Source organism: Carex rostrata, chromosome 13 (assembly GCF_964058835.1).
Source record: "Carex rostrata chromosome 13, lpCarRost1.2, whole genome shotgun sequence".
Lineage (NCBI taxonomy): Eukaryota > Viridiplantae > Streptophyta > Magnoliopsida > Poales > Cyperaceae > Carex > Carex rostrata.
In genome coordinates, this window is record NC_135930.1 from 346,771 (window position 1) to 359,035 (window position 12,265).

A 12,265-nucleotide genomic window follows, 5' to 3' on the forward strand; every position below is an offset into this window, starting at 1 on the left:
TTAATGAATAGTAAAAAAATTCCAAAAAATATAAGATTTGGTCTCCAAACACATTTTAATATAGATTAAACATCTAAAGGTTTGGATCGGCTATTTTGAACTTTGAAACTAGAGATATGAGCGTGAATTAAAACACTCCCATTAATTCGCGAAGTAGCATAGCCTTACTGTATATATATATGAGTTTGACTATTATAACATCAGTGTCATTTCAATCTATATAACACCAACTCTAAAACCTATAAAGCACAAGTGTACGAATTAGACCATAAATAATGAGTATGGCTAATATAACATCAGTGTCATTTCAGTCTATATAACACCAACTTCAAAATCTATCAAATTGAGTTCAAATGGTGAATCCAAACCGTTCAAACCGATCTACTTCATTAGTTGTGCATTTACATGTAAAATTTATAAGTTTTTGAGTTTATTTGATATCAAGTCAAGCGTTCAAATATTTGAGTTTTTAAGTTAATTTTAATACATTCATTTTTCAATTTTTTTGTCGCTTGATTTGATACTAAAATAACTCGAAAAATATAAAAAGTTTGCATGTAAACGCATCACTCATAGAGTAAATTGGTTTGAACGGTTTGGATTCACCATTTGAACCTGATTTGATAGGTTTTAGAGTTGGTGTTATATAGACTGAAATGACACTGATGTTATATTAGCCATACTCATAAATAATTATACCTAAAATACACAACAACACTCCTCCACCAGAAGATGAAAACTATTCGTCTCGGGCCTCCACCTCTCAACGAGAGCAGTGATCAATCCTTTATCAATCTAACAATGATGGACATCAACCATCCGATACAAGCCTAAATTCACCAAACCTTGTTTCATCTGATGTTGGTAATTAATGTGCATTTGGCAACTACCAGTACACAATGCATATTCAGATTGGAACAATAATTGCCATGCAAAAAAAGTTTAACCAAAAATTAAATTCGAATTCAAAAATTTAATAAGTAAATTTAAATCCAAACCAATATTAAACAAATACCCTCGTATTCGTCGCATATAATTTATGTTGCCCTGGAGGCAACTGCAATAAAGATTGTTCACCTTGCATTTTTCACTACAATATAAATAAATATATACAAAAAAATATTAACATGCAAATCCAATTAAATATTAATATGCATGACATGCAAACCCAATTAAATATTAACATTCATTTTATTAATTATATTATTCTACAATTACACTACAAAAATCTAAATTACACTAAAAAATTTAAATAATTCAACAACTAATTAATATTACATGTAAATAGTTAAATTAATTATAAACTAAACAATTCTATAATTAATAGTTACACTATATAAACTTTAAATTACACTACAAAATAAATATTAATTACTACAATTACTAAAAAAAACACTCCCTCCGTCTCTTCAATTGTTTTTTTTTTCGCGTCACCTCTAAACCCTCTCTCCGTCTCTCCCATCTATAAACCCTAAACTTGTCTCCGTGTCTCCCCTATCCGAACTGATTACCGGCGCCGTTCCCTTCCTCTCTCCGAACTGATCTCCGAACAGCGGACTGCACCAGAATTTTTTTAAATGATCTTGATCTGTAAGAGAGAAAAATTTCCCTCTTGCATCAAAATATGGCTGTATTTCAAGAAACCCACCTCTCCTAGCCTCAGGTTCACTCAATTTTTCTTTTCATTTTCCCCATAAACCCATGACTTGGTTCATTGATGCTGGCATAATGGAACAAACGCCACGATTTCTAAACCAAATCAAGCTCAATTTCTCTCTAGTTGGGCCAGAGAAGCTCTCTCTCAAGAGCTGGAGAACCCACCTCTACAACCACTACTTTGCCCCTAGAAAGGTAAGAGAAACATGGTGGCAAAAGCTCCTCATTTTGTGGGTAGTGTTATGGTTTGTGGTGAGTTTGTGGATATTGTGGTTCATGAATTCTGCGCAAGTGGAGAAGAGAAGAGAAACTCTTGGAAATATGTGTGATGAGAGAGCTAGAATGCTCCAGGACCAGTTTAATGTTAGCATGAACCATTTACAAGCTCTAGCTATTCTTGTCTCGACATTTCATCATGCCAAAAACCCCTCTGCAATTGATCAGGTACAATTTTTTATCAGTGGGGTTTGGGATGGGGGCAGTTGGTTCAATACTATTTAACATTATGGTGTTGGTATCAAATTTCAGTTGATTGCTGTCAGTTGTTGTCAAAGATTACTAATTGTATAATTAAAATTTTCACAAATTTTGTGAACCACAGTACCTTAACAGTCAATGCCAAAGATTCAGACTGGTGCAATAAAATACAGGCTGGCTGTTAATGGGATGAGTCGATGGTGTAATCTCTGACAACAATCGACAGTGACAACTGTAAAATCATAGTTAGGACCCAATATATATATTTTTTTTTCTGGAAAATTAAATTTCAAATTTCTCGATGCCATCAAGGGCAACTTGCCGTGCAGTCAGCATAATTGGAAAAAAAAATATCAAGCATGTCAAAATATAAATCCTTTACACTCTCTTCCCAATATAATAAAAAATTCCCAAATTGCCTCTCCATTGTCTGCTAGTATATCAAAGCATTAGTGAGTAGAAACAACAGCAACTGAGTACAAATTGGACATCAGGGGATGCATCCCCTAGGTTATCTGATATTACTTGATAGAGGACACTTGGAATTTTGTGAAATTATATAATTAGCAACTATATTATCTCCAAACAGGCTACATTTGCAAGATATGCTGAGAGAACGACATTTGAAAGGCCAGTGACAAGTGGGGTTGCCTATGCAGTAAAAGTCTTGCATTCAGAGAGGGAGCAGTTTGAGAAGATGCAAGGTTGGACCATTAAGAAAATGTACTCGTCAAAGAAGTCAATGGCTCGGAACCAGGGGGGTGACGGGCCCACTGAGGTCATGCCGCAGGAGAGCTGTCCTGTTGCTGATGAGTACGCACCAGTTATTTTCGCACAAGATAAATATAAGCATGTGGTATCTCTTGACATGCTATCTGGCCATGTATGTAGTTTCAACTTGTTTGTCAAAAAAATTTTGTTTGTCATTTGGCGATCAAATGTGTTTGGCTGATAAAGTACCTATTGCAAAATGTTGAGAAAAATTTAAAATAATTTTCTGATTTAGCATGCCCCCTTCTTTTTTTCTTAAAGGTTATGATCATGTCCCTTTTTTTGACATGGTGGTTTCCTTGATATAATATACCTCTTTGTGCAACATCATATCTTTTGATTTTCCTTACTAGTACCTTCTTTTCATTTTTTTTTTCCAGTCAAGTCACTCTGATTTTCAGTTGTGCTTTCATTGGGGTGGTACAGCTGCATGAACTAGTTTTAAACTGAGGATAAACTAGTCTTTTTTCGAAAATACTCTGTCAAAAACACTCTTTTCTTGTAAAAAAATGCCTTAACTGTTCCGGTCAAATCATGTATGCATACTACCAGTACGCCCAAATTTGCACCAGATATTTGAACAATCTTGTACGACTATATTTTGGTCAAACCACAATGGTAAAAGCTACAGCTGGTATTGTGTCTGTATTGAATCATTCCTTTTAGAACAAACAACTTTGGTCAGCCTAAAATGTCAAAATTGATAGTACTGTTTTGGCCATATGCAACATAATAACCAAACCAATATGTCATGTACCAGGTTTTATCTGTTTGTTGCTGCTGGTAGGAATTGTTCTGGTGAACTACGGTCATAAAAATATATTGGAATGTTTTGGAAATTTGAATATACAACAAGACATGTTGTTACTATTTTGTAGGAAGACAGAGAGAATATCTTGCGGGCCCGGGCGTCAGGCAAGGGGGTGCTAACTGCCCCTTTCCCATTAGTCAAGTCAAACCTTCTCGGGGTCATCTTGACCTATGCTGTGTACAAATCAGAGCTCCCTAGCAATGCTACTCCAGATGAGCGCATTGAAGCTGCTATCGGGTTAGTCTTTAAATTATCCAGCAATGAATTTCTATTCGGCTATGTACTGGTATGCATTTGGCTAGCTGGTGGTGTATTGATTCTTTCCAAAGGTTTTCTCGGTGAATTAGGTTAAATAAGGCTCCACATCTCCTAACAGTTATACTATGATCAGACCTAGAACTGTTTTAGTTCCCGGACTGGTATAAATCCAGTACGCCATGGTATCTTACACTATGTTTGGATGGAGTTTAATGGAAGGAATGGAAAGAAAAATTTCCTTCCAATCGTGTTTGGTTGACAAAATTATGGTGGAGGTGAGGGGTACAGGAGGGGAAAGGATTAACCTTGTATAATTGAAATCTATAAAATCGATTTCCCTCCCAATTTGGGGTGTAATTGATGGAAATAAATTTTGATGCAAATATTATGAGAGAAAAAGACACAAATGCCCAACCCTATATATCTTCCTATATAATTCTCATCAAATTTTATTTACCACAAACCTAACAGCAGCCACCACGTTCTTCATTGAGCAGGTTCGTTTTTTTTTATATATATATATATCTACCTTGTTTATTTTTTAAACATCAAGTTTGACGCTTTTATAACCAAGTTTGACAATTTTAATACCAATTTTTATTAGTGGTAAAATATTTTAAGTAAGATGTAGTTGATCATCAATTTTGTTTTTTGTTTTTAGCAAAATGATGCTTTAATGTTGGTTCTTGGAATGTTGGGATAATAGCAATTTTATTTTTATGAATTTGGTTATTTGTTTCTACATTATTTATTTTATTTTTTTGTTTTTTCCTTTGCTTTCTGATCATATACGTAAGTCTTGAACTTATGCTCATATATGAACTTATGCTGGTAAAAATATAATTAACAATTCTTGTTAATTATAAGCATTTTAAAATAAAATATAATAAGGGACAATGATAGGGACCTAGTTGCAGTTTTTGTGCATTTTGTTATGACAGCTGAGTTGTTCAAGCTTCTGTAAACTAATTCATTCGATACCATTTTCTTTGAAAAGCAGTACAAACAGCCCATGAGATGGCCAACTGGGCAAGAGACACAGGAAAGTCAGATAAAAGAATGCCAATGCAATGTGGTACAGGGCATCTTAATATGGAACACAGAATAAACAAAAAATACTGCATTTTTCAAGCTGTAGAATGAGAAATTAGTTTTTAATCTTTAGTTTTAATTTCTTCTCTAAATACTGCAAGTAGGCTAGCTTTATTAGTTTCACCAAGTAGCTTTATTAAGCGAGGAGGTTGTCAGAAAGAAGGGATGGTTGTTTTAAGATTGTAAAGGGTATAATAGTCAAATACACTAAAATTATTTGATTAACCTTCTATAATTTTAGTTAACCAAACAAGAAATAAGACGGGAAGGAAAGTTAAGTTATTTTTCCTCATTAATCATCCAAACACGAAGAGGTTAAATATATTAATCTTCCTTTCTATTCCATTCCATTCCATTCTATTCTTCACCTCCCCTCCCATCCTCTACTCTCCATCCAAACATGCTGTTATAGAATGCAAGCTTTGTTAGTATACCTATAATTAACATCTCCTAAAACAATGACAATAACGGGGGCTAATCTAGAATAAATACAGAACTTGAAATGATAAATGACGTTTGTCCTTTAGTTAGATTTCTGAGCAGATTGGTCAGTAATAGTTGTACTAGTAGCTATAACAATAATAATAACAACCATAACAAGAATAATACATTATTAATAAGAACCAAGGATGGCAGCAATGATGACTATATCTGGAACTTGTGTTTTTAATTTGTGAACAGGTATTTGGGAGGGATATTTGACATTGAGGCCTTGGTAGACAAGTTATTGCACCAACTAGCATGCAAGCAGTCAATTTCAGTAAATGTCTATGACACGACTAATGGGCAGGTAAGGATGTATGGGCCGAATAAGACGGGCACGGGTGTGTTTCATAATAGTGCTCTCAATTTCGGCAACCCAATCAGGAAGCATGAGATGCACTGCAGGTACTTGATTTAATCAAACTCAATGTTTAATCTTTTTTTTTCTTTCTTTATGATCATTAAACCCTCCAGAAATTCATTTTTACATTGGAGTGGGATTCTCTGAGATATGATGTGCTGCAGTGGCCATAGTATTTGATTACAATACTTTATTTTTGTTTATTCCCAACTTCTAGCTATGTGGGAATTAACTTTTGCTAGGTATGAAGCTAAATCTCAAGGGTTTAAAATGAACCAATTAGGAAATGATAGGTTATATACTTATATTGGTGAGGGAGTAGATAGCATAAAATGTTTGCAGGCTTAGGTTTTGCTTTTTAAATTGATAGGGATCAGATAAGATGATTTGAATTGTTATAGTCAATTATGGTGGCCAAAAATGGAAAGTTGGAATTTAAGATTCTCTCTGCAGAAAAACACCCAAAATAGTGCCAATGCGTATTAAAATAGGCGCTGGTGTCATTGATAAATGAGGTGCTTGACCAGGCCAAGATCGAGTCTGGCAAACTTGAGCTTGAGGCTGTCTATTTCAATTTGCGCTCTCTTTTGGATGACACACTGTCCCTATTCTCTGGCAAGGCCCAGGAGAAAGGCCTTGAGGTACATTCCTCTTCTTTTCCTACCAATATACTAACAAAAGGTTGATGTCTGGAGAAGAAGACTAAGAGTTGCTTTGTTGCTAATGAAGATAACAAAGACGACACCTTTGTTGTTTCTCAAATGTCTCTTGATTAATGATGTCTCATTTCAATTGTCCTTAACAACTCGTTTATTGCAGTTGGGGGTGTATGTATCTGATCAAGTTCCAGAAACACTAGTTGGTGATCTGGGTAGAATAAGGCAGATAATCACAAATTTTATGGGAAACTCTATCAAGGTAAGCTTTTCATTACCCTATACAAAACAATGAGCTCATTTTGTATATGGAACTTTACGTAGTTGTATTTGACATTGTTTATTTGGTCTTTTTTAGTTCACTGATAGGGGGCATATATACCTGACAGTGCATCTAATTGATGAGGTGGCAAGCTTGTTGGAAGTAGAAACGGAAACAGACCCACATAGTAGCACAAATAACACACTGAGTGGGCATGCCGTGGCTGCTCGGAGCCAAAGTTGGAAGAACTTTAGCATTTTTCAGAATGGGTCAAATCCCTTTGATGGACCTTATATTTCCAGTTGTTCTAACCAAATAACCCTGATCATATCAGTTGAGGATACCGGAGTGGGGATCCCTTATGATGCTCAATCTCGGGTTTTTACACCTTTTATGCAGGTATGTTTACATAAATGCGACCTTTGTGGTCTGCCTTGATGCCAAATCATTTTTATACCTGAAAATAAGATACTTCACAGCTGTTTCTCTAAAGTATGTTAAATGTTGCCTATACCCCCATTCTGGTTTCTTCAAAACCACGTTAATAACCCTTCATGACAACTACCCTTATTCTATAAGTTGTTTGTGTAGATCTAGATGGTTAGAAAGAGTAGTAGTTTGGGCATTTCTGGAGTGACGTGGAAGTAAGGCTAAATAGTTTATTTTTTTCCTTTGATGTGTTGCAGTCATCTCTTGGATGTTTCCTATGTTTTGTAGGGGGGTATTGTGTCATTTCTTTATTTTAAGTGGTTGTATTTTATACGGGTAATTTTGTTATTTCTTGTTTCGCATGTCAAAAAAGAGCATACACTTTGAAGATACAGCCATAACATTGGTTTTTTGCTTTGTTGCAAGGCATTGCTTGCAAAGGATAATGATGATATTTTTTTTTCTTTTTGTCAGGTGCGTCCCTCAGTAACACGTATACATGGTGGCACGGGAATTGGCTTGAGCATTAGCAAATGTTTAGTTGGCTTAATGAAAGGAGAGATCGGTTTTGCAAGCCGTCCCCATATTGGTTCCACATTTACCTTCACCGCGGTGCTTACTCGTACCCACAATAACTCAACTTCCAGCGAATACAAACCCACTGAATTCCATGGAATGAATGCGTTGATAGTGGACAATAGACCGGTACGGGCCCAGGTGACATCATATAACCTCCATAGACTTGGAATAAAAACTGAATTAATCCCAAATTTATCCCAATTTTTACCGAAACTTCGCCTAAATATGGTGCTGATCGACAAAGAGACTTGGTCCCTAGAGACAAAAACATGGCCTAGTTTTGCTTCTAGGTTCACTAATGGCACTACACCGAAAGTATTCATTTTGGCGAACCCAACCCTAAAAAGTAACTCACCATCCTTTCGAGATGTTAATCTGAACATAATATTAAAGCCCCTTCGGGCTAGCATGTTGCAAGTGTCATTGCAACGATCCTTGTTAGGAGGCGGGGATAGGGAAAATTGCCGAAATAGAGTGGTGGGAAACTTGTCTCTGGGAAGTCTACTTCAGGGAAAAAGGATTTTAGTGGTGGATGACAATTTGGTGAATCTTAGGGTTGCGGCTGGAGCTTTGAAAAAATACAGGGCTGAGGTAACTTGTGCTGGCAGTGGTAAACAAGCTATCGCGTATCTCAGTCTGCCTCATACTTTTGATGCGTGTTTCATGGATATACAGATGCCAGAGATGGATGGGTTAGCTCTTATTTTTACCTTATTTAGTTTGGAATTTGCGTACTTTCTCATATGTTATAAACCTCTAAGCCAATGGACTGTCACTGCAATTTGTTCTGCTCACATATCTGCCTTCACATTTTCTTATATTGTCATATACACCTAAATTTTTATTATTTACACTGGATAGTATATATTTTTATTATTTAAAATGTTCTCCGCTTATACTACAGATTAAATTATATTTGGCATGCAATCATTTCTCTTTTTCTGATTCCTTCTTCATTTTGGGGTTTGAGGATTTTACACGCGTGCAATAAATTTTCATATTTATGTATATGCCCCTAAAATGTTCATATGTTGCATATGGTTACCTATAATGATTCAAATCTTTACAAGCCTAGTAGTAGAATTTTCCTTATTTAGAACATTTTTTAGTAAATTTCTGGGGCTTGGTTATTTATTTGCAAAATTCTTCTTTGTGCTATAGATTTGAAGCGACTAGGCGTATACGAGCCATGGAGGAAGACCTAAATGATCGAATAAAACACGGTGAAACGCCTCCAGAAATTAATGGGAAAGTCATCCAAAATTGGCATATTCCAATATTAGCCATGACAGCTGATGTTATACAAGCTACACATGAAAAAAGCCTTAAAAGTGGCATGGATGGTTATGTCTCCAAGCCTTTTGAAGGCGAGCAAGTCTATAGGGAAGTTGCACGATTTTTCAAGCCAGACACAAAGTTGAATTAGGTTTTAGGGTAAAAAGAGACTTGAAGGAGTGGAATATAGCTAAGGAGTCGGCTTCGGACGGGAGATAGTATTATAGGTCTTAGGTCATAGGAGTAGGAAGTTGGAGTTTAGGATGTAAGCTTAGGACTTTGACCTCTACGATTAAGTAGAATATAGTTAATATTAGTATTAATATTATTACTATCACTTTCACTTTTATTACTTTTATTTTATGACTACTTTATTACTACTTATCTTTATTGTTTGATTGTGATTGGGTTTCATTTCTAACCTACCCCAACTCGTTTGGGACTAAAAACTTGGTTGTTGTTGTTGGTAAGATTTTTGTTAAGGTGTAGAAATTGCTTGTCACGATGGTGGGTGTTGACACAAGTTGGACACAATGCGCATGAAGCATCGACAGTTCAATCGGTGTTTCTTTTTAACGAGTAAGTACTATCTTATGTATGTACCAGATGAAGGTTTTGAAGCCTGAACTACATTGGTCTTTATTACTACCATGCCTTGACATGAACTTGCTAGGCTCTGCATCAATACCGGCATGACATCTGTACAGTTGCTGACAGGGGCAAAAGGTGTACAGCCAGAAAAGATAGAATTATTACATGCTGATTTCTCTAATGGTCGAGTCATGAAGATATTATTCGGTTGTAGATTACTTTGTGCTTGTTTTAGGTCTCTGTTTGGTAAACATCAGCTGACTTTTCTTTTGGGTTTATCTTTTTAGGAACGATTTGGTGTTGGAAAAAGCATCATCTTTCATTTGCTATCTCAGGAGGACCTTATTTACATGTTATTCAAAATCGAGATGCATGAAAAGGAAAAGAGCCAATTTCGGTGCAACAGCTGGAAATAGGTTGATACCCTCCATCTAGTGTAAAATAAATCTAGTCAGATTTTTTTTTTTTTCTGGTCTGGGTGTACGGGTTTTCGCTTGTTGTGTACTTGTTGTAGCGTGCTTGTTACTGAGGGAGCAATCATGTATGTAAATTATACAATTCTTATACCAATTGATAGAAAACTCCATGTTCTCCATTACACATACTAAGCTTAATATTAAACTATATTGAAAAAAAAAATTATCATATTTTGACAACTATTGTTTAAGTTGACAATTTTGAAAATTATTACGAATTTTGTAAACTTTTATTTGATTAATATATTATTGGTTGATAGTTGCTGGCTAAGTTGCACACAAAATAAGCAAACTTTAAATTAAAAAAAAAAATTAAAAATGCGATACATATGTCTATGAAAATAAAAACTAATAAACTTGACATAACTGTTTTTATGGTCTCCGTACACTATTTTTTATTAGGTTTCTAATCTCTTCAAAGTCTTTATTCTCAAACAAGTTGAATAGGTTATAAAAAAAACTTAACCGAAATTAGAAATACATGAACTTTTCAGAAGGTCACCCATTCTAGTACTACTCATGTCCAATTCGTGAGGGTTTCATTTCCATAAAAAAAAAGATATTTTTTTTGTGATGGTTCGTCAAATCTATCACAAACTCTCCTCATTTTTTTTTAGCTTGGGACATATTGTATAGAAACTACATAGTCGGAGTTTTTAGATTTCTAATAGATTTGAAAAAAAAAATATATATTCTCAACATTATCTAACCCATTGCCGAAAATACAAAATATATATAGAAGAGAAGCAGCTCTGCAATGAACTAAATCACACCATGGAATTTGTCACACCCCGCGGCCACGGGTAGTAACAGTCCCCCGCCGTAAGCATACAACGCCGTGTATGCTTACAAGGCTAATCACAATTTAAACCAAACAACACGCAATTCAAAACAAGTTTCTAATATAAAATCAGAGTACACAGTCTGGATAGTAATAATACAACGAAAGTATCGCATCCGGATACCAACCATGAGGCCTACCCTATATCTATACAACCAAAATATCTAGGGTCCTGAGATGGTCAGCTACTATGGCCCACTACTCGCGTGCCTCTCCGGAATCAATCGTACCTGTACCTGTAAAATAACCGGGAGGGTGGGGGGTGAGAATAAAATTCTCAGTGCGAATTTGCCACAGTTTAGATTATTGGACTTGCAATCAAACTCTATATTCAAAGATGAAACCCAAACAATAAACAATGCAACAGTTATATAAGAAAACATAAATAACAGAATGCCACTACTCGACAACAGTTAATCAACCTGAAACACAGTTTACGGAATTTCAATATGGATTTCAACACACAACATGTACTTTGGCTTAACTCGATTCCTAACGCAGTTCATTAGGGCTTGTAGCAATTACAGATGTTCTCTCGAGCTGAACCGTTATCAAACCCACATCTGTAGGGTTACAAGCGCCTACAGATGGCCAACCAAGCTGGACCCCTTTATCGGACACCCATCTGCAATTGCTGTTTGGCTTAACCATTTCCTAAGGTCCGGTTACAAGTCACCAATACAGGTCAACTTGACACATATGCAAACACACGGACTCAAAGTTACCTATACAGGTCAACTTTGCTAAATCTCAAGCAAATATATCTCAAGCCACACATATAGGTCAGTCTCGCAAATTTCTACAGATCGACGCATAAGTCAGCAGCGTCACCTGAATCCAGCCACCTAAACAGGTCGGTCTGGCAAATTCTACAGATCGACGCATAAGTCAGCAGCGTCACCTGAATCCAGCCACCTAAACAGGTCGGTCTGGCAAATTCTACAGATCGACGCATAAGTCAGCAGCGTCACCTGAATCCAGCCACCTAAACAGGTCGGCCTGGCAAATTCGTAAACACAGGTCAACGGATAGGTCACCGTTACCTTATCCAGCCACCTAAACAGGTCGGCCTGGCAGATTCATTCACAACAAGCACAATTCATAGAACTAAACAATTAATAACCATACCAACATGCCAAATAACCTTAACCGAACAATTCAAATCATTCTCATTTATGCAATAATCAATATACAGCATGAATTCCAAAATATGCAACAATTAATCATTCAACATGACAAACGAATAA

General features: G+C 35.8%; 1 protein-coding gene across 1 annotated transcript; it reads left to right on the plus strand.

Moving 5' to 3' along the window:
* The first annotated feature begins 1,686 nt into the window (after window positions 1-1,686).
* Window positions 1,687-10,277, plus strand: LOC144564384 (putative histidine kinase 3). Its single transcript, XM_078313983.1, has 11 exons — window positions 1,687-2,100; window positions 2,723-3,016; window positions 3,783-3,952; window positions 5,747-5,963; window positions 6,401-6,550; window positions 6,729-6,827; window positions 6,924-7,226; window positions 7,731-8,527; window positions 8,997-9,268; window positions 9,576-9,689; window positions 9,989-10,277. The coding sequence occupies exons 1-9, from the start codon at window positions 1,702-1,704 to the stop codon at window positions 9,259-9,261; spliced, it is 2,694 nt and encodes an 897-aa protein (XP_078170109.1). The 5' UTR covers window positions 1,687-1,701; the 3' UTR covers window positions 9,262-9,268; window positions 9,576-9,689; window positions 9,989-10,277.
* Window positions 10,278-12,265: the final 1,988 nt, after the last annotated feature.